Here is a 26,076-nt window from a genome sequence, read left to right on the forward strand (position 1 = left end):
CCAAAGAAACTGGTTTCACCCGGGATTTAGCCCACTTTCTCCTCAAAGCTTGCGCGTAGGGGCTTCTGAAGTCCAAGAGCCATGGAGCCTGTCTTGAGCCACCAAAATGGTGAATGAAGAAAGTGAAACAACAGAGCCGGGAATAAATAGGTGACACAGACCCCGAAGACCTTCTCTTGGCTGCTCCCTCCTCCAAAATTTGTATTTACTAGGCAAAACAATGTCAATCAAAGCTTTCCATACAGTGACGCAAAGTTTAGACATGTTACTGCGCTGCCAGGATGAAATCCCCACATCCCCCCATGCTCACATGATTGGAGGGGGAAGGGCATATTGGACCTGGAAGTATCTTGACTTCAGCGAAATGATGCGATGAAAGACGATTTATCTCGCGCTGGAGGAAAAGCCCTTCAGCTGCCGGTTCTGGAATGGGTCATGCATAGTACGGTTACCCCTGCAACAGGACTCCTGTGTTCTTCTCTCAGGTGTTAACCCTCCTGCATTACCCCCGCCATGGAGGTTTATCCATCCCATTTACACCGATGCCAGCAGTTACTATCGTCGTTAACCATTACTGGGAGGGTAACCCGCTTGATATGCGCTCTATGTAGGGGTCACTTCGTGTTTGCCTTCAGGTGATGAGGGAATTTTCTCCCAGTATGCAGGTGAACCCATTACGCATACTCCCCGGCCGTGGTTGGGAAAAGAATATGCTCTCAGCCCGGAACGTCATCCTTCCATTCGGCATTGACTTCAGCTGCAAGGTTCTCGTCTGGTACCATCAGCTCGACGGTGTAACAGGGTACAGCCTTATTTGGAAATTTTCCGGCTCGAATGGCTTGGTTTCCAAATAGGCTGTTTACAACTCCTTTTTAGTAGTCATTAGTACGTCCCTTTCACGGCAATCCGTGCACACATTTACTCACGGCAAACTACGGCTCGTAAAAGGTACTGTTGCAGATGTCGGCACACCTGCCCATGTTATGTCGCCTTTGTGCATTAGGCAATGCTCGGCTTGCGGGGGCAGGCTGGCCCCCTCCTTAGGGCTTTGTATGCTCCTTGACTGTATCTGTTTTTACTTTGACTCAACTCCAATAGCTATGTTTGGCCCAAAAGCAGGGAAGCAGGTTAAGGGGCAGGGATGGGCAACTGCTCCAAGCTCCAGGCAGCATGTATCGTTAACCCTGTGGCGCTGCGTGGAAGATTCGAGGCAAATTTGTGTCAGTCGTCTCCTCCTCCCCAAATCCATGGTGGTTCCGCGGGCTGTTCGTGAGTTGACGATGACCAGCCAGTCGAGGCGTATTGTGTCTGAATCTGATGGCATTTGGCAGCGAACTTTAAAGGGAATGATCCTCGTTTAATGATACTGGAGCAAGCATCAGGTATAACGAAGTAAGCTCACTTATAATTGTTGGATTCCTTTTTAAGTGGAGCAGGATGCTCCAGACAGCACAATTGCAAACATAGTAAACATGCTCCTCAATACGTCATTGTTTGATTACTTCATCGTGCCTTGCATTACATTAGTTGATAGCCAATTGGCGACTGTTATACTTGGAGACCGTGCTCACGAACGACAGATATTAACGACTCGACACTTATTTTTTTGCTGGCTTTGATCGCCGCATGACCAACGGAATGGCAGGATTTGAACACTATTTTTATGGCGTCACGGATACTTGGGTGACCTTGAAATAGTTACTCCCGAAATAGTCTGTACATCTTCGCGGGCGGTAAGCTCGGAACGGGTTTGGGTCTTAAGAAGGGCAGGGCTGTGAACTGCACCGGATGATCTTTAAGATGGCTAGTTCAGTTCAAAACCCTATAAGATTGTGGAGCACTTCTTGAACTCGTTTTGCCCTATGTTCTTCAAATATTAATGGAAAGATCCATTAGCACCTGAAAAAGATGCACGCGCGCCACGGTCATAGGTATTTATCGTCTAGCCCTCTACGACGCGTAGAAGTCGAAAGTTTCCCGATTCGAAATAAGATTTGAAGATGAAGAGGCCGAAATTTGGGATCTTCTTTTATAAAACTGTCGATCTGTTACTGGTGGTACACCTTTCAAAAGCTGCGCACCGTTTTGTTGCCGCTTGCACTGCGGCTGTGGAGCATCCATGGCTCGACTAGTGGCCTGTGCAGCATGAGGTTGATTGCAAAGACGCGCTTGAATTTCGCATCCATTACAGCTGTCTGAAATGCAGTGTTTACGCCTCTTTTCACCCACACATTCCAAAAACTCGTTGAGCGAAATAGCTCAGTAATTAGACTATACAGGCCTAAGAAGCACATGAAAACGTATTCTCGTAGTTGAACTGCATTTTCATGCTGCTACATTTTGAGCAAAAACTAAGGCATCTTTATTTACAAGAACTGATACGGAGTATGGTGGACTATGTTTCCCATTTGAAGGCCCGGCCCAATATGTGTGCTCCCATGCCGCTACTGCGGGGACCCAGCTCTTTATTGGGGGGAGTGGCTCAAACTGGGGGGTGTGAGCAGCTCAACATTGAGTGAGGCATGTCTCCGGCCCAAATGGATACAAAGTTCCGTCCCTGGTTGTGGCTGTGGTCGGACGCTCACCTGGACAGGATCAGCATTCCCAAGGCCAGCAGGCACATTGGCACTGCCAGCCGGGATGCTTTTTGTACCGATGCCATTGGGTTGACCCCTGTTATGGTGTAGCTAAGTTGAGTCTGGCGGGCGGGACGCGCCGCCGAGCACCACGCACTCGCGCCGTCCAGTGCATACTGCCAGCTTTCATGGACTGTCGGGCCGACGCTAGCTCTCCCGAAGAGTCGGGCCGACGCCAGCTCTCCCGAAGAGTCGGGCCGACCGCCAGAGTTCTGGTGTAACCAAAGGTGTAGACGTCAAGGCACGCGACCCCTACAGACCTCCTACACTTTCGTCCCCAGGAATATCGCATGCATGTATGCAGAGGGACACAAACTCCCTGAACTGTCCCCTACAAGATATCAGCGAATAACCATCTGTCTCACCAATCTTTGTATTATCTCACCACTCTTTCTCCACTCTTTGTCAACGTGAGATACAACTGATAGTCACTAGCTTTTGTGATCATTTCTCTTTCCTCATCCTTTTTAAGAAGAACGGTTAACAGCGTGGATGTGTATTTTAGTGGTTCAAGCATCTAAATGCCAAAGATAAATACAAAAACGTAACATGCGTTCAAGTGGGGGTCAAAATTTTCTCCCTCCAAAGTGTTTGTCCTGCGAAGTTTCCGAAAAGCGCGGTGTAGCCGCGCCAAACTTCGCATAGCTGTAAGCGATTGAGTAGGGGATTGTTTGGTATCAAGAATTTAGATGCACCTTGTCAGGTCGCTGACCTACAGCAATTCAAAGCCAGGCCACGGATTCTGCGAAGTCAATGTCTAGAGAGTCGTTAAATCTGACGCAACAACGGAGTGTTAAACGAGACCATACATCTGTGGGATACTTTCTTAGGCAACACAACAATTGAATGAACAAATCGTATGGGCTTAAGGTCAATTTTGAAGGTCACACCAAGGTAAAAAACAGCCTTTTATTGCTCTAGGGTTTACTGTGTGGTGGAGTTTCTGCCGATCGTTTCGAATTTATTGATAACAAAGCAGATTATACATCTTGGGGCCCTCAAAGGTCAGAAAAGGTTGCTCACATAAAATGACCCAGGTCAACGTTTTGCTTTTAGGAATAAACTGCGTAGCGTAATCTTTGTCGCTTATTCGAATATAAAACTCAAAGCAGCCTTGTATTATTTTGTCACCATAACCTTCAAAAGGTCGGATAAGGTTACTGACATTAAATGCGCATCTGGCTTTTTGCTTAGAACAGATGCCTAGGTTCTTGGGACACTTTGGAGACCAACCGAGGTATTGACCCTGTTTGACCTTATCTGACCCAAAGGCCACAACCTGGTGACCTCAAACTTTGGCCTGAGTAAGTTCAGATACCGGCCAACACACCTGGTAAATTTGGCGCCTCTAGATCTCTTAGTTCCTGAAATCTTAGGGGGGGGGGGGTAAACTAACCCTAACGGCTAGAGGGGTCAATCTGACTCTCCACCTTTTAGGGGGTCAATTTGATCCCCACCTGAGCGAGTGGTAACCAATCGGCCACCCGAACTCGTGTGAATTCGGTGGACACATTGTCTTTGAAACATTAACACTCATAATGCCGTAACCACAGCAATATGCACATTCATCCAGTACAATAGCTTTTGTCAATTCAATTCATGACCTTAAAAGCAGAATTGCACTAACGCGGGAGAATACATTGATGCATTTAGGTCTAAGATATCTCCTAAGCCAGAGGCGGATCCAAGACTTCGTCAAGGGGGAGCACGCCACGTTGTGGGGCCCGCATAGAGTTAAAGCCTCCCCCCCCCCAAAAAAACCTCGCCGAAGTCCCACCTTCAAACTGTAAAATTGTTTGTACGCTATATTAATACGGAAACCCATCTTGCTCTGCACATGACCAGAAAACTAGGCAAACCACGTATGCACATACATGGATCTTATTCATTTTTATGCAGATCGTGGTGAATCCTGTCATTGTAAGGCGATGTTTGTCGGAAAAAGTGGCAAAAGAAGCCAGAGTCGGCTACTAAAAGCCATTAAACTCAAACAAGAACTCGATTCCTTGCATATTTGCAGCTAGCTGGCTGGTCAATGTGATCAGCTGATGACTGATGGTTAGCGCAGAGTTTTTGCGTTTCTACTAAGGAAAATGAGATGTTTCAGCATTAACATGCATTATGTTAAATGGATAGGGAAACCCATAAGTACAATAGGTATTACAAATTCAATAACCAACCGCAATATCACATACGACACCGGTGGCACGCCAAATTATGTCCGACAATTGTGCGTAAAAATTTGTCGGCGCATATCCGTCTCCTGCTCTAAGGCTAAGGCACCGAAGCCAACAGCGACGAAACTTGAGCGGCCATGGGTGCCGCGGCAGACCAACAAAGAGATTTCCGTATGGGGTCAAGTATGGGTCCTCAGAGCAAGTGAGAAGAACCCAAGACCAACGTGAACAATCGGGAGTGTGCCGGCAGCCTGACACGTAGGACCCTGGCCAGAGCACAGGGCCCTTTGAGCAAAGGGGCCAGTGTGCGTGTGCGCAACCAAGACCAGTGTGCGCAAATGAATGCGCCTGTGCGATTAGGGAATGCCTGGGAAGGTTAACAAAAAGGGCCGCGATTGGGGCAAAGGGCTCTTCGCAAACGAGATCAGAAAGAAGGAGCCCTAGATCGATGCAGAGGGTCCTGAGCATCGAGTGGCTCAGTGTCTCACCTTACATTGGCCCCAACAACAGCACAAGATCCTCCGAGCAAGTGCAACGAACCCGAGACCAATATGAAGGGCCGCTGGGTAACTGAGTGCACCCCAGCATATTGGGGCCCAACAAAAGCGTAAAGAGCCTTTCGGGTAAATGGGAAGAATGCATGAAGGGCCCCTGATCGATCAAGAGTGCCGAGGCATTTCAGCTGATAGTGCCACAAAAGCAGCGTAGGGCCATACGAGAAAATGCAGATAGATCAAGGGCAGCGTGGAATTCTTCATAGAGATCGGATTGACCCGGCAAGTAGACATATCAGACCCTGGCAACAGCGTAGCGCCTTTTGACAGCGTGATGAGCTTGTCTGCCCACTGGCTTCACTTTCGCTTGTGACTGTTCCTGGTCATCTGGTGGCTTAAAGGCGTCCAATTTTGTTGTTTTGTGTTTGAAAACTGCGTCTTTTCGCCTTGTCATGGGCTTCTTCAGAGTCCATGGGTACCCACGGGATACAAAGGGGAGAGCAGGGTTCCGTTACTCCCCCCCCCCCCCCCCCCCGCCTCACCCTGGATCCACCATTGCTCCGAGCAATTTGATAGATGAGGCCGCGACAAGAACATAAAGATATCCATTCAGACAAGAAGTACCCAAGACACAAAATGGAGGGCCTATGAATGATCGAGTGTGCCCAAGCACGTTATCAGAAGGCGCCCGACAAGAACGCAGGACCCTCCATTCAAGCAAAAAGCCCCCAAGACCCAGTATGGAGGGTCTCCGAAAGATTGAATGTACCTGTGCAGGCTATCAGATGGCTCCTGACAGGGGCGGGGTGTCCTACATTCAAGTGCTAAGGCTTCATTGTGCAGGGCCTCGAACAAGCCAGTGTCCCCGGAGAGGTGTATAGATGGGGCCGCCGACATGTGCGTACGGCCCTCCACTCAGTTAATGAAGTACCCAGGGCACATATGGAGGGTCCCCGAACGATCGAGTGTGCCGGAGCAGGGTAGCAGGTGGGGGGCCTCCGATAAAAGCATAGGGCGCTCCTATGAAAATAAATGCCTTAGACACTGTGTAGAGAGCGCCTGAACGATTGAGTGGGCCAGAGCAGGCTAACAGACAGGGTGTCCAACAAGACGGCAGGTCCCTCCATTCAAATGGAAAGCACCCAAGGCCTAATAAAAAGGGCTCCCGAACGATCGAGTGTGCCCGGGCAGGTCATCAGATGGGACCCCGACAAAAGCGTGGGGCCATCCATCCAAGTAAAAAGACTTAAAACTCAGTGTGCAGGGTCCTTAAAACATTGAATGTACCCAAGCAGGCTAATGGCCCCGTCAGGGGCATAGGGCTCTGCATTCAAATGTCAAAACCCAATGTGCAGGGCCCCTCAGCAATCAAGTGCACCCGAGCGAGTAAACCTGGACCCGCCCCTGTTCTAAACCTACGGTGTAATTACAAACCATATATGTTGTTGAAAATGGCACCTGGCTCTCTTCAGGCTAGCTAGCATACAGAACGTAATGATACTGATTAGAACCATACAGCACATACTTCGACGGTACAAGTTGTTGGGGAGCAAACTATCTGTTTCTGTATGCACAACAAGCAGGGTAACACAAAGTGCCCCACCAGGCTGCCTTCTGAAATTTCAGTGTATATAAAATGATTAAAATCATGGCCCACCCGCAGTTCATCGCGCCCAAAGCCGCATGATAACAACTTCGAAAGCAACAGTACGTAGGGCCACGGCTCCCATACTACATACATGTAGCTGATACCCTTAATAGTTCTGTACTTCATCTTGAAACACGCAGCCTTTATAGCCACATTGTGCATGCCTCCGTAATGGAGTAGTCATCCTCCTTCTCACACGCTGACATACTTCAAGCTTGCTTTGCTATCGATACAGTTGAAGCGACACGCTACGCAGCACGACACGACCCCTGACTGTCCACGACAAGCTAACGGTATGGCAAGCCCCAAGATGTTTTACCGTGCTGGTTGGCTAGGTTTTCAAATGTTTTGTGCCTTGTGTTTGAAACACGTTCGTCAAATTTGGTACATTGCTTCCTTCACGCTGCTTACGTGGAAGGTCTTCTGACCCGCGCAGTTGGCCCCCGGACCGATGCAAGAACCCTTCAATGACGCAACAACATCCCTGGTTACCGAAGGTGGTCCAGCAATTGGCGCATAGCCTCCAGTTAGGGTTGGTCGGCCTATGATGGAGTTCGATTGGAGGGGGGGGGGGGGGGGGCACCGCTCAGTACTCAGGGAGCCCTGACTGGCATAGGATCCTCCCATTGTCTTAATGTGGGCACTCATCATAAGTTGTAATGTTTCGTTTCATTATCAGAGGGCCCCGACCAACGCAAGAGGTCCTCTGTTATTCGGAGTCCCGCTCCCGTCCATGTTGAGCAAGTTCTCCCCTGCCCGACTCGAAACTCCTTTTCGATACAGAACACCCTGTTAAGTACTGGGCCCCTGACCGATACAGGCACCCCGCATTGTTAAAGGGGCCCCGACCAATGCAAAGCGTGGGCTCGGCTTTGGCCCTGCTGGGAAAATGGGCCCCGAGACATCAGACCGACACGGAGCCGACTGTTTGAGTCCATGGCCGACGCAGTGGTCCCGACATTGATTCAGGGATCCAGATCATTACAAGTCGTGGTCACTGGCCTTGCTCCTGCCTGGGGAATGGGCACGAAGGTTCAGACTGACAGGTATTCAGCAATTCAGTGCTCGTGGTCTCCGGCCGGCCAAAGCACCCACGTTGTCTCCCCAAGTCCCCAAGCGGCGCAAGAGGACTTTTGATTAATATTTTAGGTCACGACCCCACGGGCCGCAATTATTTATCTGACTTTTAGGCAATGCGAGCTCCTGACAGATATGGGACTCCGATCAGCAAAAATCGTTCTCCCCGGCCTTGTGGGCACCCGAACTATCATTTGAGGGCCCGTCCCTCAGGCTGGAGACACTGAATGAGACCCGTCCAGCACTCTGTGCTCTTAAGCCCTCCAATTGAGCTCTTGATCGTCGGTCAAGATGGACCCTCCAAGCTCTTCGGACGACCTCCTCTCATTGTAAATCATTGCCTCAATCATCTCTCAATCTCATGTGTACATTGTAAATCGCTGGCTCCTACTTTGTCTTTGCTGGGGAATGGGCCTCAGGCCCATGCCGACACGTGGCTGACTGCGCGTGATTGGTGGTGCCTGGCCGACATATAGGCTCTCATCGACTCAGGGGGCTCCTGATCAGTGCGCAGGGCCCTCTGGGCGGCATTGAAATGACCGGCTCTGCGGGCCGGGCCCCTGAATCCGGTCGGCCATTCAGGCCATTCGACCCTCAAATCAAGCCATTAATCGAACGTAACGAGGAGCTCCTCGTATCCCTTGGAACTCGAGAGGGAGAGCAAGTGCCCACTGTGTCTTCTTGTTTGCGTTCCTGCGCACAGGTGCCTGGATTTCAGTCACTTCATTCTCAGATTATTTATCATTCAATGAAACAGCGTGCGTCCCTAAAATTTGAGACAGGGCTTTATCACAGACGTTTTTCATCCAACAAAAAGAAGGATTAATGATCTGGAGGACAGTTGGAAAGCATGCGAAACTCTCATCCAACTGGTGCCAACTGTACGCGAAAAATCTGTAATGGCTCGCAGCAATCGCAAAAGGAAATGATGAATAACCCTCCGCGAGTTGGACAAATTCGTGAGCAGCACAGAGAAAGGGGAAGAAAGAGCATTCAATGTACAACATGGCGTAGGAAACAAGGGGGGGAAGGGGGCCATGCCCCCCCCCCCACACTTTTCATGGTGGGGGCAGCAATGTTAATTGCCCCCCCCCCCTCCCACTTTTCAGATTAAGGTTGCATTTGGCTTACTTTTGCATCACATCAAACATGCATGCCGATTTGGCTTGTTCACCAGCCATCTCCCTTAAGATGCGTCATCTTTTTTGTTTGCTCATTGGCCATCGCTTAGTGTTACAGCCTCAAAGCCAACGCCGCGCGCCCTGGAGACTGCAACGCCGGGCGTCGAGGCTCTTATTGCTATGACTTGCGAGCACGCGTGTTCAACACCACATGACGTGGTTTTCTTATCAGTAATTGGCTCTGACAGGATCTTGAGCATTTTGAGACGAACGTGAGTCAGCCATATTAATACAAATTAGGAACCCCATTTCATCTACAATCGACAGTTAAGGAGAACCCAACTTCTCTGAAGACACAGAAAAACACGGAACTGGAGTCTATGTGACAACTACGGACTGCCTGCAGTGATCAGGGATGTTGTTGCGTCAATGAGGGTTCCTGTGCGTATCCGGGGCAAACTGCGCGGGTCAGATGGCCTCCCGTGTCAGGGGTGGCAACAATGTGCTATGATACATCCTTCTAATGGCCTCCGGATCGACCAGGGGATCCCGCCCCGTGCCACCAGGATGGTAGCCAGAAGACACTTGGCGATGGGACGGAACGGCCATTCAGCCCTTGACCGGAAATGATAATGTACCCCTGGTGCTCTACTCAAGAAGCCCATTGCCCGGAAGGAAATAAGGGGTCTGATTATTGTTGAGTAGAACGGGGCTTTCATTTCTGTTGAATGGCGCGGCTCGAAATGATTTTTTTTGACGCTCATGGTCATGCGATGTTTGCCTGAGAACGTTCATTTGTTCAGAATGTATTGTTGAAACAAATCTCATCCGAAGTCTCGAACATGCCCGCCCGCAACCTCGAGAGCAGGGACAAGGATGGTCTGGGTTGCAACTTTCGTAAAACCGAAAAGTTTCGGCCACTGCAAGTGCCACCAGACGGCGGGCGCCGCGTTCACCTGTCTTCTGGACAGGTAAATAGCTGCGAAAACACGAAAAATGGGGATTTTACCTTCACTCTAGTTCATCCACCAGATTCCAGCCCCACTTCGCGGTGCTTTACGGGCCAATCCGTCCTTTTAATCAGTATAAATAGCGCACACGTGAAATATGCGCTCAGACTGCCTTCTAAATGCAACAGCGTCCAAGGATACTTTTTCACAAGCGTCGTCATTTTCGTCCACCCGTTGGACACAATTTGATACTAGCTCTTACGCCGACACTGCGCGGCCTACGGAAACTGTAACACCTGGGGTCGAGGTTCGTGTTTCTAAAATTTTCGACAGCGCATACTCAAAACTACGTCGCATAACTTGAAAGTGGTTAAAGGTAATAATTTCAGAAGCGTCATCATTTCCGTCCACCGGTGGGCCACGGCCATATCTTAGCTACTGGGCTACGGCTCCGCGGACTACGGAGACTGCAACGCCTGGCGTCAGGGTTTTTGTCGCTAAGACCTGCGAGCGCATAAATAAAAAGCGCATAAAAAAACACTTTTAATAATTGTATCACTAATCGATTCTGAATGAATGGTGAACATTTTCTGACAAACATGGCTTGGCCATGTTAATGCATATTGTTCACCACTCGATCTACAATCAAATTTTCATCTTCAAATTTGGATCAAACATATCGATCTACAATCTACCTTCACGATTTCCTCAATGTCTGTAGAGCCAATATAAAAATTGACAACGCTGCTGACTTCTGTCGGTTTAGAAAGTCAACTAACCATTGTAAATTAAAAGCGCCTGTGATTTCTTCCATGCAGTCGTTTAACGCCTGGTTTTTGCAGTTTATTGACCCCAAAATGCAAATAGAATTGAGCTCACGGTAGCTTCTGGTTTCTGTTTTGGCTACAGGGTAAAATAACAATAAAATGAAGAAAACAGTGTCACTTGTTGACAAGTAAGCTATATCAGGGGAGTTTTGGGGAATTACCATAAACTGGGTTTTTGTCAACCTTGTGCTCCTCCTTGGCAAGGCTCTGGTTGCGCCCCTGCCTACACACAGAAGCAAATCAAGTCGCATGCGTTGCATGATGGGCAATGAAGTGTCCATTGGGCCAATTTATACCTAAGGCAGACAGCTTCATGGAGACTATTTTTCTGGGATGGTGTGGTGTGAGGGAAGATAATTCGGAAAAAGATGCTGCTGCAGGTGTCCAACACGTGTCTCACACACCACGTAGTAGTAAAGCTGGTCCCAAAGTATGCAACAAAGAGGCCATACGATCAGTTTGCAGTCAGTCATGCTGGAGGTATCCGGGCCAGGGCAGTGGCCACTGACGGCGGACAGGGGCAGGGCCCAGATGAGGGAATATGACAAACGGGCCTTGTTATGTGACTTGATTCTTAAAAGAGAATCTCCAGTTCTATGGCTTTTATCACGTTGTTTCTAGCAGTTTCAATCTCCCGAATTTGTTTCCGCCTAAAATGCTGCCACAAGTCTTATCCCTTGAAAAGCAGCCAACGAAATGAGGGCGCATGAAAAATCTGTCGCGCTGTGAGGCATCAATCCACTTTCAAAATTCTCCCCAGCCTATACCCAGGCCGTATTTTGGCATCTACGTTGTGAAGGCTTCAAGCTTCCTTATGACCCAAAATACCTACCAGCTCATGAAATTCCGCCTAGTCAGGAAAGACAGTGTTAAAATGGCCGCACGATCTAAGGAAGCCGGATAGCTTTATTTGCCAAATGACAGATGAGTCGCATAGGCCAGATGTGCACCAGTGATAAGCAGCTCCAGATGCATATCTAGCATAGCAGCCATGACATTTGAGTGAGGAGCGATAACAACCTCCATTCCTATCCTCCCCCCCCCCTCCCCCCCCCCCCGGATCATCGGGCTCACATTCCAGAAAAGTTCCTGAAGTGCATCCTGAGCTTGCCCCCCCCCCCACACTTTTGGAAACGTTCCTACGCCCATGATGTGCAACGTTTAGGCCTGTTGAGAAACACAGTTTGAATATGACACCTGCCAAACAAAAACTGGCAAGCACACAGGGAGGCCATAATTTCTATATTTGCGAATTTATTGTTGCGGTCCAGGTAACATCCGAGAGATGTCGACGCACTCCCGAGAGAACCCCCCCCCCCCCCCACAAAGTTCATAACTGGCGCGGATGAGAGGAAAAGGGCCACGCGTCCTTAAAAGACGGATACCGTCAGCGCTACAAGACCACCAGGCGGGTACCCGAATACCTCTTTAGAAAGTAGCCGAGTGATTATCTATGTGAGCAAGCTGCCTTATACCAGCAACATCTCTTCAAGCTAGGAAATAGATGGTAAATTTCGAGGGAATTAGCGGCGGAAGCAACGCAGCATTGAAAATGTCTTCATGAATGAAAACAGCACTTGGAAAGGAAATGTTGGGGCAGAATCACCACGAGACGATGAACAGATTTGAGTTCTTCATATGCACGGTGTAGGGAGCCGTAAGAATTTGGTCAATTTTAGTTGGCTGGGACAATCCATATAAGAGTGCCCTTTCGTAGCCTATTACTTAGGCAATTGAGCTCTAAGCTCACTGATGCATATGGCAGAGTTACTAAACCTAAACCCGTCTTGAATCTGTTTCACAGGTATACGGCTGCGGATAGCTTTTACTATGTTCTTGGTGACAGCCATGGATCCCAACAGTCGACCATATGCCGGACTGTGTTTGGGAGGGCAATCCCAGCGAAGCCGATAACCTTTCGCAGCGTAGTCAGCTGTTGTGATCACGAAGAAGCAAAGCGTCGACCCCTTGAGAAAGCGGGGTTGTCGGATATTGTTGATATGCTAAGTTGTTTGGTTTGTTATTACGGTGATCTTTGAAGATTCAAATGGTCCAGCACTTTTCTTCTTGTTTTGAAATCGACGAAAATGTATTTAATCCCACAAAATTCAGGCTTTTTGGGTATGAACAGTATTACGACGATGATATTATACCAGTTATAGCAAAACGGGATTCCTGTCCGTAGTATTCGAACGCTGACTAATTCCTACTCGCTCTTGCTGCAAAGCAAACGAACTAAAGGAAATGTTCCACATTTGTAACAGGTTTTGAACTGAAATAGCCACCCTGAAGATACTCCGGTGCAGTTCGCAGTCCCTGCCATTCTTCAGACCTAAAAAACCTTCTGGCTTCCGAGCTACACACCCACGAAGGTGTGCCGACTACACGTGTCGTTCATATGTGGCGTTCATGATTACGGTTTTCAGACGTAACGACGTCCATTGACCCTCAAATAATGTTGTGCGGGCTGTGCAAGATTCAATCACGAATCACGTTTTGTGCTACGTAGTACAAGAAGTTGGATATCCTTATTAGTCATCACGGAACAAAGCCTGTGCTCGAGCAACTTGATCGTATTGCAATAACGAAAAACGTGAATGCGTATCAACATCTTAAACTCACGAGTAAATATGCAAGACCACCACGAAAAGGGCCAAAACAAGAGCACATCCCGATTATTTGTTCTGCAAACACCTCCAGCAACACGTGACCATCTCTCGAGAGACTTACACTTAGTACTACACTTAGTACTACAAGTGGGTGCTAGGGTGGCGATTTCGCGTGGCCAGTCTAGCAGCACCTCAGCGACATGTAAAGGTTCCACGACGTAACCGATGGCGTAATGAGGAGCATGTTTAACAGGTAGAGAAATTGCGGTGCCTAGAACAGTCTCTTACTCTATGAGGTATACCGATAGCTACAAGTGAGCTTACTTTATGTCTGACGTTTGTTTCAACATGTTCAAATAAGGAGCACTTTCTTTAACAATGGCCTAGCAAGGAGATTGCTGTGGTCAATGAAGCTGGCATCGTTCCTAATCTACTGAGATCTAACACAGTATATTTTGGAGGACTCAAGTTTTGCCGATGCCTGCAAAAAAAATCACTAGCTTCGATGTAAATAGGTGTAACTTTGAAATAGCCATTCAAGCGCTTGTAGCGTTAAGTTCTGCTGGCCGCGTGCATCTACCGAGCTGTCATCGCGGCCAAGGCAGTACGCCTGCCGTTGATTTCGACTGTCTCCCGCCGCTGTCCTCCCTGTCTCCTGTCGTTGTCCTCTCCAGTCTCCTGCCGTTACCCTCTCCCGTCTCCTGCCGTTACTCTCTCTCGTCTCCTGCCGTTGCCCTCCCCTGTCTCCTGCCATTGTCTTTCCATGTCTCCTGCCGTTGCCCTCCCCTGCCTCCTGCCATTGTCTTCCCCGATCTCCTGTCGTTATCCTCCCCTATCTCCTGCCGTTATCGTCTCCTGTCCCCTGCCGTTATCGTCTCCTGTCTCCTGCCGTTATCGTCTCCTGTCTCCTGCCGTTGTCCTCTCTTGTCTCCTGCCGTCATCGTCTCCTGTCTCCTGCCGTTATCGTCTCCTGTCTCCTGCCGTTGTCCTCTCTTGTCTCCTGTCGTCCGCTCCCGTCTCCTGCCGATGTCCTCACCTGTCTCTCATTGGGCAACACTCCTCACCATAAAAACAGTGATGTAGGACGGCATATCTGCATATTTGCAAGCATGCTTCGTACATGCTTTGAATCCGAACCCATATCACATGTTCACAAACACCAATGTGGCGATCTACATACACACTCGCTCACTGCATTAAATCGTGAAATGTCACTTTTTTGTCATTTGGAAGGAGTCATACCAAATGAAAAACCATGAGCAATGATATATTCCCAGTAGTAAGACACCGTTCACAAGTTCACTGTTTGTGCTCGAGACCTGCCGATCCTTCACTTCTTGCAATTACTCTGTTGATGCCCATGGTACCTGGTACCTTGCTTGTTAGCTTGGATTACCTAATGGTTCCAGCTGACATGCACAATATTATATTCGCCGCGTTCGTTTAAGCTGCCTCACACAGGGTCGCAGCATTACGCACCACAGCAATTATCGACTATCACGCGACCGAGCCAATAGCTCAGATATCACTCTTGATACTACAACTAGCTACGATCCCTGGGGACGGAACAACCATGAATGCCAATGCTATGAACATATTGAAAATATGAAAATAAAACAGCGACTAGATGCATCAAGACAAAACCACAAACACACACACACACACACGCACACACGCGCAACCAATACCAATGGGGCGGGAGTGCGTACAAACGCAGGCATAACATATCAATTACTGCTGTGTTGAGTCTTCTGGGTGAAATCATTAATGTTGTGATAAATACTTACGATAAAAAGGCACCACGGGACGCACTGAAAGGCTTCATGGAGAGACTGGTCATGAAAAATCCAAGCACATCCAACAAATGACATTTGAACGGTCGCGTGACTGTCCGGCGAACAATGAAAGCGAGGCGAACACGCAAACGCTGCGCGCGAGCAGGCAGGATTGCCTGGCACAAATCTCTGGCCATTGCACGCCAGTCCCTTCTAATCTCGAAAGGCCCACTGTGGCACCGATCCCAAACAGCGAAATCACATGTTCACAGCAAAACACTGACTACACCAGACAGCACAGCACAACCCAATGACGCGACGGCAGTATGGGGTAGTCCGCCACTCAGGTTACGTTGTTTCGTCTTTTCGCCACCTGGCCAAGAATTACGAGCCCACCGCTTCGCGTGAGCGCTGCTGAACACAGCTACGCAGCCTCATATTTGCTGCACTAGAGACTGGGCCTGCTCTGGGTTGGGTGCAGTGTGGACTGCTGTCGCCGGCGGGTTCCGTACCGGCTGCTGCGAATACACACAGATGGCGACGGACACCACGGCGATGGCCACCACGGTGTTCAGGTACACCGGGATGCCGAAGATGAGCCAGCACAGCACGGCGGTAAACATCAGCTCCAGCGCGCTGGCAAACGTTTTCAGGATCGAGTTCAGCGAGTGAAGAAAGAAGCATGTCACGATGCCAATGCAAGCGTTGTTCAGCACGATGGCGAGCACAGCCGGATGCAGGATGGAGCGGAGGGCCTCGCCGGTCAGCGCCGTGCCCAGCTGGCCGCGGAGCCAGAGAGCCAGCGTCGCCGCCACGATCGAGTCGACGTACAGAAACATGTTCTGCAGCATGATGTGCACCTCCACTGCCTGGTGCTTCAGCAGGTACTCGTTGTAGACGCCAGCGAAGCAGGAGCAGAACACCTGCGACCGACACAGCCAGCCACAATCGTCTTCAACTCGGCTTCACTGTACGGTTCCAACGCGTTGCAAGCATTCCTTAATTTTGTTTAATGCAAAAACTGGCGCATTGGTGCGACGTGGTATGCCATGTAATAGCATGCTTAGACATGAAACATGAAAAGCTATCAACACATTCGAATTTATCGTCACTTCAAACAGCATTACAAAAAAGAAGGTTCTGAATGCAAGTCAACACCAGCAGGAGCTGCGCGCGCGTTCCAACACGCGCACAGAGTTGTTTTTTTTTCTATGTAATGCGCTGCCACACCGTGCACACGCTACCTGCACTAGGATGGGAATTATATTGAAGCTGAAGATGCCCCGGAGCCAGTCCGAGCTCGACGCCGACGCCGGGCCCGTGTTCAGCTGTTTGATGATGCACCCCACGGTGAGAAGCAAAAGCGAAAGCCACTGACGGGACGTCAACTTCTTCTTGAAAAGCACCTGAGGACATGGGAAGACCATCATTGGAAACTGCTGACGCATTCACAGCACACGATGGATACAAGCTGGGCGGTGTGCGCACGGTCTTGACCCTTAACCCCCGCCCTGCAGCGGTGAGTCCAAAGCAAAGCCCCCTAGTATTCCCAACATTGCGGGAAAGTGCATGTTGCCGCTCTACACATGGTGACGACATCTTAATGCTCACAATTTGAGGCAAGTCACGACCTCGCATCATGGCATGGAGCACCAAACTACTGAATGCGCTATCGACCATATTCCTAGCTGTTCTGAGCGTGTAACGTAGATGCTTGGTAATTGATCATGGATTCGGGATAACCTTCAGTCAAAAAGTTACAAAAGGCCTGTGGGCGGCGTGTGGGCGGCCTGCAGGCTTGACCTCCCAAACGACTCTGCACAACATTGTTGTTTTGCCACGCCAAGCCAGTCTCAGGTTATGTCAGGCTACATGGGTTGCAGCGCCCAGAATGGGGCCAAAGCAGATTTTCGAGTGCTCCACGCTACCGTGCGGCGACATAAAACACGAGAAATATGGACTTAAATAAATAGGTAGCAACAATTTTTGACTTATCGTGCAAGCATCAGCCTCAGAATTGTCCCCACTTCGAGCGGTTTTACATTCAGTATAATAATTAAACCAGCCGACACAACTCAGGCGGTAGCCGGGGCGGAGTGACGTTAGGTTAAGGGACGTCACCATGGAAAAAGCTAAAGGTGTTGATAATCATTTGCCGGCTCGTGAGCTTTATGTTACCAGTTTGAAAACAGTGCACACACTTGTATTAACTGTGAAACACAAGACTCTTGGCAAAACATTCTTAGCCACCCTCCCCTACTGGCTGCTACCATGACACCACACGACGTCGTAACGCGCAGGCATGCCTCGACATGTGCTGTTCGTTCCCCTCAGCCTCTGACCTGGAACGTGACGCCTGTGACCACCACTCGCAGCTGAAGCAGCAAGAAGTACGTGGTGGGATCGAATGCCGCCAAGTTGGTGAAGGTGAGGATGTTGTACACGCAGTAGAGGCCGGCTGGCACCGTATAGTAGAGCAGCGCTGGCGGTACCACAGCGGGCATGTCAGCCCGGGCGCACGCCGGGCGTGCCAGCCAACCGTCAGGTCAGGGCCCGTCGGGCGCACGCCGGGCGTGCCAGCCAACCGTCAGGTCAGGGTCTGTCGCATGCAGCACCGGCCAACACATCACGCGCAGCACTCAGCTGAGTACACACGGGTTGGGGTCATGCGCACATGAGCCACATGATCGGTGGGGGTCCATCTACGGAGAACGCGATCATATGCGGAAGCAGGCAGGGCAACCGGTGATTAACACACTAAGCGGACGTCTCACCAAACTTAATGGGCATAAAATGGTATACCTCATATCCAGCTCCACATTTAGCGGGCAACGATTAAGTTCATGAGACGGACCAACCAGACTGGCGACAGAAACAACCAACTGCCACGGAGAAGACAACATTATCATATCGGCCACGTGCTGGTTATCGGGCTGGCGCGAGACAGCTGGCGCCACCAGACACGGTTACGCCGCCAGCTGTCGTCCGCGGTGGCAGTCAGTTTCAGTTTTTCAAACTTCAAGTGTCGCATACCAATGACCTTATATACAGGTGCCTAACGAGCGACTGCGTACAGCTGGGCCACGATACAGGACACGGGCCGGGCAGGACAACAGGCCGTCGACGCAAGCACGACGCTCGGTCACCATCGGGAGAGACAAGTGCCTAAATCGGGACTGGGACTACAGGGCACGCTACTCCCCTACGCCGGCGGAAGGTGACGGCTAAGTCCCTCCGTCTGGTAAAACAGCTACTCTGGACATGCTTATTTACTTCTCGTACTTTGCGTTGCTGAACTGAGAACCTCCGTTCAACTCAATATTCCCGCCATATAAACTGTTATTGGCGTTCGAAAATTTTGCCTAACGGGACTAACAATTAACACGCTCGAATACTCGCCCAACCAAATGCCCGGTCGAACGCTGCAACGTGGCCAATCCGAATACTGGGCCCCAGCGTCAACGCACGACACGCGCTGTTCAACACCTGCGATCGCTCACAGTGTAACACCTGACAGCACACACATGGTATCAGCAGATGATGGCTAGTTGGAGTTTTGGGCCGCATCGGCTGCGGGGGGTCGTGCAACACCCAATACTATCATATCATGCAGGGCCGCAAATCAAACACGTTTATCAGACAGATGTGAAGTTTAATGGGTCAAGCAAGATATCATGGTGAAAACGAGTCTTACCACGTCTGTGCGTACAGATATCCTCCAGCAGGTCCTGCACACGCCATTTATGCCTGAAAACAGCACAAAATCACGTTCAGAAGCAGCACACGTCAGCGCAGCGCAAGAAACACGAGGAGAAACGACATCATAGCAAACTGGTAACAATGACACATCAACCTATGTATGGATTTTGCAGAACGGATAACCAAGTTCCCAACGAGGACGTTTCGCAATAGCATCGCGACAGGCTCCCCATTCACAAGACGTCGACTGCAAGTATGTAACGAGTATTCTGTGAACTGCGCAAAGCAAACAACCGGGATGATATCACACATACCTAACACGCGGCATTTACTTCAAAATGGTCGAGCGTGAACTCTAGGTCTGATTCGCTTTCAAGTCGATTCAATTCAATAAACTTCCAGGTCCAAGTCGAGGCAGATTAGTTGGACCTAGGACTATCCAGTTTTAACATGGCATGACGTATGAGAACGGCGATCAGGAAATGCACTTTGGTGATGATTGTTTACTCACTCTTGCAGATATATTAAAGATGACATAAACAATTTGGTGACCTCAGCCAGAAGAACTACAGTCACCGAGTTATAGCTGTAACTGTTGTCTTCCTTCTTTGTGGCAGTAACCAGAAGCCCTGAAAGCACAACCAAGTCGTTTGTATGGTGACCATTATGGCTACAATATCCTGTTATGGTGATGACAAACTGCTATGGCTGTGACAACATGTTATGGTCATTTCATATTGTAGCAGTAATGACATCCTGTTATGATATCTTCCCATGGTTATGACACACTGATATGGCTATATAATTGCACATGGTTATAAGGCTGTGTATGGTTACACTGCTATGCATGGCGAGTAGTAATGCTGACAAAGGGTTCAACTTCCTTGGCATGCACAACATGTCTTCAACGACCATCATGCCTACTCGCAGTAACGTATGGATTATTTGACTCTTAGCAGTGCAATGGTGAGGGTGCTTGCCACAATTGCAAGAGAGCATCAATTTTCTTGTGCTGACTTCAGATGACGAATATCACCAAAACCCATCGTGACAGCTCAAAGCGCTGGCCTCACCAGAGCTGTGGTGCGCGCAATGGGCCTCCCTCCGCAACTACAGCGCTGTAGTGCGTGGGTATGAACAGGACCCGCATACGTTGGCTGTGACGTTCCGTGACGTGGCCAGGATTCCGCCAGAGTGGGGGGGGGGGGGGGGGGGGGGGGGGCAGGTAGTTTGAGTGGCGTAGGATATAGTGGGCCGTTTTCACTCACAGATACTCCACTTTAATCACTATGGACCAATTTTTTATTCGGGATCTGTTTAAGGCTCAGGATCTGGTTGTGATGCAATCGAAGGGCCCGTTAGCTTAAAAGAACCCCTTCCGTGAAAACCATGGAATGTATTGAATCCTTAGGCCCCCAGGAAGCCCATCCCCCCTCTGAGGGGAATGCGGCCCCCCTAAACTATCCGGTTATGGTGCTGGTTATGTCGGAATTATAGCACTGAAAAGTTTTCGACGGTTCAGTGTCATCAACGGTTACCTTGCGCTCCAGAAACGCGAATTTCACATTATTTCGTAATCACATCCGGTCTTCTACAGCCCCACTCTATCTTCTTCTTACGGACTATAATTTCATATGAACTAAACACCTTAAACAAGTGCCGCAAACGTTGTGCCACACATACACTCGCACCCTTTTTGGTTACACTCACCTTGGTTGATGAAAAGAGCCATGTAAGCAATGAAGATGAAAAGGCTCCATTTGGAAGGGAAAAGCTCTCTTAGCTGAGTCATCAGTGGCATGGCTCCCAACTGTTGTGCTGAAAAAGTCATGACATCATGCTAAAAGCCTATTACAACCACTTCTTGCTTGGCATGAAGTCCCCACACACCCACTTGCCCATAAGCAATTCACACTATTCTCAATTTTTTGCTTCACACAGCCTACATGTAACTTGATGCAACAAATAAAAAGTGGTTTTATTGTTTTTTCTCAAACACTCTGATTGGTTCTGTTTTAAAGAGCTACATTCCGGCAAATTTTGCGATATTTCCTACGGTGTCAATCGCGGCCGCCGGGATACGTGGATTTTCCTACACCTTCCATGTGATTGAACGCACCACATTTTCTTAACATTATGCTATTTTTCATTTCAGTCAATTGCACTCACATGTTCTGTAAATGAAGATTTAGAATGTGGACAAATGGCCTAGATGAGCTCACACATTTCCAACCATCAAATTTCCATACCCCACATCAGCCTGTCCATGGAACATACATACCAAACACAGCATACATACTTCCTCAATATTTTGGTGACTATGTCCACATAAGAGGCGTACACAGAGTTTGCATACACCAATAGAAAATAGCATTAAACTCCCTGCTCACCACCATGAAAGTACTACATTGGATTTGCCTTGCTTTTTCCAACATGTGCATTCTGTAATGTTTGTAACATACCAAACTCTTAAAATGTGTAACAAATGCTATGCAAGTTTATGCAAACTTGAAGTTATCACCCAGCAAATGCAACAAATGTCATCTGAAGGCTTTGATTTCTCCCCTTTTCTCTCCAATCTTATCCCTTACCATGGTGTCCACTACAGCAGGTCTCCTTGAAGTTCACTTTGGCTTCACGACATGGAATATCACATGGTCGACAGTGACACACTGGTTCAAACTTTGGCCAGTGCCATATCTGGCCCTTGCTGCTGGCTGTATTGATCACAAATGTTTGTTTGTGCTGATGCCATTCAGCAACAGCTGATAACTTCCAATGTCAGGAGAGTGTTCAAGCTAGAGAGGTTCTCTAGCCGGATTATGCAGTGTGTTTGTAACACATTGTTCCCAGCTTATCATGGTTTCATGAGACATAATTGCCCAGCCATTAACAGCTTGGTAATATGGTTCATCAGGTAAAGCAGACAATTCATGTCTCCCACTGCTGCAACTTTTCTGAGACAAAATGTGCCATGGTCATTTAGAAGATGTGGGCCTGAAAAGGGCTTCATATCTGCTGGCACATGCAGGCACCTGTATGTTTACAGCCCAAAACATGGTGCCAAAATGGGATGGTTGCTGTTGTCTCTGATATCAGTTTTCCAATCCAAAAGAGACAATTTGCTTTTTTTCAATTTTCATCGTTACGGACATGATGACAACTAATCATTTTGAGGTGCACCAAACAAATTATGTGATATCAATGACATCAATTTCATATAGACTTGCAACTTTTTAAATTACACTAATTTCAAATGACCACGTGAATGGCCTTCAGCTTGAAGCATGTGCTAGACTGAGCTTATGGGTTTATGGAACTTGATGGGATGGAGACTAAGCTTATATATGCCCTTAAAGCACCACCCAAGCCATGCACATCTGATTATTCATATGATTTTGCATCAGGCATATTTACTATGAAAAATTTTGGATGATTCTACCTGAAAGCCAATGTCAATACATCGCTGGCTCAGGAAGTCTGATTCTCGTCAGCCAGTTGCCATCTTACTTTCCACATAATTTGGGTTGCATTGCTCCAGATCCAGGACTGCTATGCAGCACTGATATATTAAGAGTCTAGCATTTTCCCTACTCCAGGGGTAGCACTGCATTTAATTCATCTATCATATTGGGATCACTGGCTGCAGAAAGACACCACTGACTGGCTGACTTCATATTGCCATGTTCTCTTGCTTCTTATCTGTTGTTGTTGTTTACTAGAGTTTAGGGGCGCGCCAACTGCGGTGGTCATTTGGCGCCCAACTTCTTACTTTTTATTAGCTAGTTTGGTACACCAATATTAAAAAATTTCCTAGAACCCCCTTGTGTGTGTATTGAGTGAGAGTAAGTGATAAAATAATACATATTGTAATATGATGCCTGTGAATACTGTTGGTCTAATCCTGGTCCAAACACAGCAAACAAGCTACAGAAATGCTTGCGCAACCATTCAGAACACAAATTCATGCATATTCAACTTAGCTGAACCACCAACTGAAGGCAAATAAAAGTGCTTCTTCTCCAAGCATCAGGTGACCTAAAGAACTTCATTCAGAATAGACTACTTGATCACTTCAAAACAATGACCTGGTATATAACCAAGCAAAATAGGGCCGCCTTTATATAATAATAAATAAGGGCTGCCTTTCCTTGATATTCAATCACAAAGGTGTTGAAAAGACTTTGGACAGTTATATGCACAGCCATAAAACAGGCCACACCACCACAAAAAACATATCATGCTGAACATGGCTGACACAGCAAGAACATTGCATACAAACTTAGTGTATGTACACTGTACACAATGCATGACAGCTCACAGTTCAGTATACACACACAACCAAATCAATGTCATGGAGCCAATGTTTCAGGGAAGGATGCTGTGGTGAAGGTAATTTCCAAGCAAAACTACATCAACATATTTTAACACGAAGACATATTTGAAAATCTAGCACAACATGGCATGGCAAGAATACAGTCATGCGAATGCAACGTCCATTCACGCTGAAGTCACAGCGGCATGCAAGGTAACAAGGCAGTGGATGCATGTTTAACAGAGTAGCAAGCAGACGGGTGTATGCTAGTCTTCTTATACTACTTAATGAGAGCAACAAGCATTACCCTCCCTTCCACGAACCTAACCTCGACCACCAGGCCCGGACGCTGAGCCTCACACCACCCCGCCAAGTCCGTGTGAGAGGCAAAACTGTCCCGTGATTCTCACGTCATCTTGTTAGCATGACGTCACTGGTGCCAATATTGCAATGCGTGGCGGGCTTTCAGATGCCAAAAGTAATGCTAAGGGGCAGCCAGAACAACAAAATAATCGTGCAGGTAATGAAAAAGCCGTTAGCAGGAGGTGCATATGATAAGAGGGCCGACTACGTACGATTCCACGAAGAACATGATGATTTGCCTCGCAGGCCTATGCGGGCAGACGTTAAAAATGGAAAGGCTTGAAAAGTGCAGACGCGCACACAATACTTATTTCCAATATGACGGCAGGAACACCAGGATGCATTCGTTCCGATGAAAAAACAGTCTGCTACTGACAGCTTACATGGCCAGCGAGACAAATGTGTAAAAATTAGCGGCGGGCGTGATAATGTGCGTGGCAACCTATTAAGCGGAACGGCATTGCGATCCACTTTGATCCTACACGGCATCGCACCCCATGGATGTGCCGCCTCCGGCGGTGAGAGTGAGCGGCGAGAGTGAAGAGTCTGTTGTCTGCTACAGTCAATTGTTTTGCTCTAGATGCGCCAGACTTCCGCCAGATGTGCCGTGCTCGGCCCGCGCTGATGTACACTGCCGTGCTCGGTCATCACCTGGTTAAGGGCCGGCCGTGCTCGATCCATGCCCGTCTGCATTCTGTCGTGCTCGGTCCGTGTCAGGTCGCCGACAGTGTCCGGTCCCTACATGCCTGCTTAGTCACCGTGGGTGTCGAGTCACGTATGTTGTGTGCTTGAGACGTTTCTGTGCGTCGCTCAAAATGATCTCCAGATGGAATTATTGATAACTGATCGGAGTGCAGAGCACGATATGCATCTTTGATACCAAATTATTGTTAGCAGGAACAACGCTAGCTGTACAACTGATGAATATCTGTGCGCTTAACTCGAGTGGCAGTACGCTCCAATCATTATGTTTATTCCATCCCTGAACATAATTTGCTTGGCCGCGACCACACAAAAGCCCCGATGATGTAAACACAGAATGGCATGCGTGCAAAGTCTCATGGGCAGCACGCAGCGAGCCAGGTTCATGGCTGATTGTTTCCTCAGTCTTCCGTGGCAGCATTTAGGCTTCGTGGCCAATTATGAGCTTTCTTTGTTTAGTGCACTCCCCGTAAACGTCGCTACTCAACCTCAAAAAGCGAATTTACAATCAGTGTTCAGCACAGAATGCTAGCCGGCTCCCGTAAAGGCGCGGGAGCAACAGAAGTTCCCTGAGTGTGTATGTGTGGGGGAGGGGGGGGGGAAGGCGGGTGATAGTCACTTTCGCTACTTCTTGGCAGTTCACACCCATAGGGCTTAAGATAAATGATAAGGCTTATTGAAGTTAGGGCTCATCCCCTTCTTAGTACTTGCGCACCCCTTCGAAGACATATTCATTTCCCATGCCGACTGAATTTTAACAGCATAATCATAATCTCGCCGATCTCGTCGTGCAAATCTCGCCGAGCATGTGTTCATGCTTGTTATTTAATCCTACTTTATTGGTTCGCTAGTATATTCACCTACCAGCAATGATCTACGCACTTAGAAATTGGCAAGAACGTAGCTCAATGTTCAGGTTGCCTGTCTCGAAAAGAGTGAAAACGTGCACTCATGGACTGTCCGAACAGCCCGCGCGCGCACGTTTTCGCTATTCACCCTGATCACATTCAAACTGCTATGTATATGAACTTGTAATTAGCACATCATCATGCTCACCATCAAATTCTACGCATTCGGCCCTTACGCGTTTTCTAAATGTGCTTGCTTCCAACAGCTTGTTCATTTGAGGTGCGAAGGAAGTCCGGTATCTCGGCCATCCATTTATGTAGCAGTTCTCGCGAAAGGGTTTTCGATTTCCACGTCAATTTCATTGCGTATTGGTGGTCCACATAAGCCTGCTAAACCTGTATTCATATTCGGCGTTAAATGCTACGCGGTTGGCTGGCTGGTCATATCCACCTCACGCTAACAATTTGTTCATTATTGATACGAGGAGAGCCCGACGTTCCGGCCGTCTTCTCTCGTAACTTTACCGTGTGTACGCTTTCACCTCTTATGTTATTGCATTTTGTCTAAAGGTTAGCGGCATAGTGGCATACAGGTTGACTTGTTTTGCACATCATCATACTCACCATTGCATTCTACGTGTTTGACTGGCTGTTCATATACACCTCCTACTAATGTTCCGCGGAGATTTTCAGCTACATCGTTGTTTTCTTCAACTTGATGGTCGCTGTCTGCGTAACTCGGAGCAAAGGCTCCTCATTTTTTTAGCAATTTTGCCATGCTCACCCGACTGATTTCTCACCGACAGGTAACGGCAATCACAAGGCTCTCAAAGCC

The 26,076-nt window shown here is 48.4% G+C and overlaps 1 protein-coding gene across 1 annotated transcript; it reads right to left on the minus strand.

The window, feature by feature from the left end:
- Positions 1-14,668: 14,668 nt before the first annotated feature.
- LOC119093986 (UDP-galactose transporter senju) lies at positions 14,669-23,687 on the minus strand. The gene is made up of 7 exons (XM_037217030.1): positions 23,652-23,687; positions 20,724-20,831; positions 19,525-19,642; positions 19,009-19,061; positions 17,657-17,796; positions 16,559-16,720; positions 14,669-16,237 (listed from the first exon to the last, which is right to left on the minus strand). The coding sequence occupies exons 2-7, from the start codon at positions 20,812-20,814 to the stop codon at positions 15,749-15,751; spliced, it is 1,053 nt and encodes a 350-aa protein (XP_037072925.1). The 5' UTR covers positions 20,815-20,831; positions 23,652-23,687; the 3' UTR covers positions 14,669-15,748.
- Positions 23,688-26,076: the final 2,389 nt, after the last annotated feature.

The sequence above is a fragment of the Pollicipes pollicipes genome, unplaced genomic scaffold, assembly GCF_011947565.3.
Source record: "Pollicipes pollicipes isolate AB1234 unplaced genomic scaffold, Ppol_2.1 Scaffold_4002;HRSCAF=4701_pilon_pilon_pilon, whole genome shotgun sequence".
Taxonomy (NCBI): domain Eukaryota; kingdom Metazoa; phylum Arthropoda; class Thecostraca; order Pollicipedomorpha; family Pollicipedidae; genus Pollicipes; species Pollicipes pollicipes.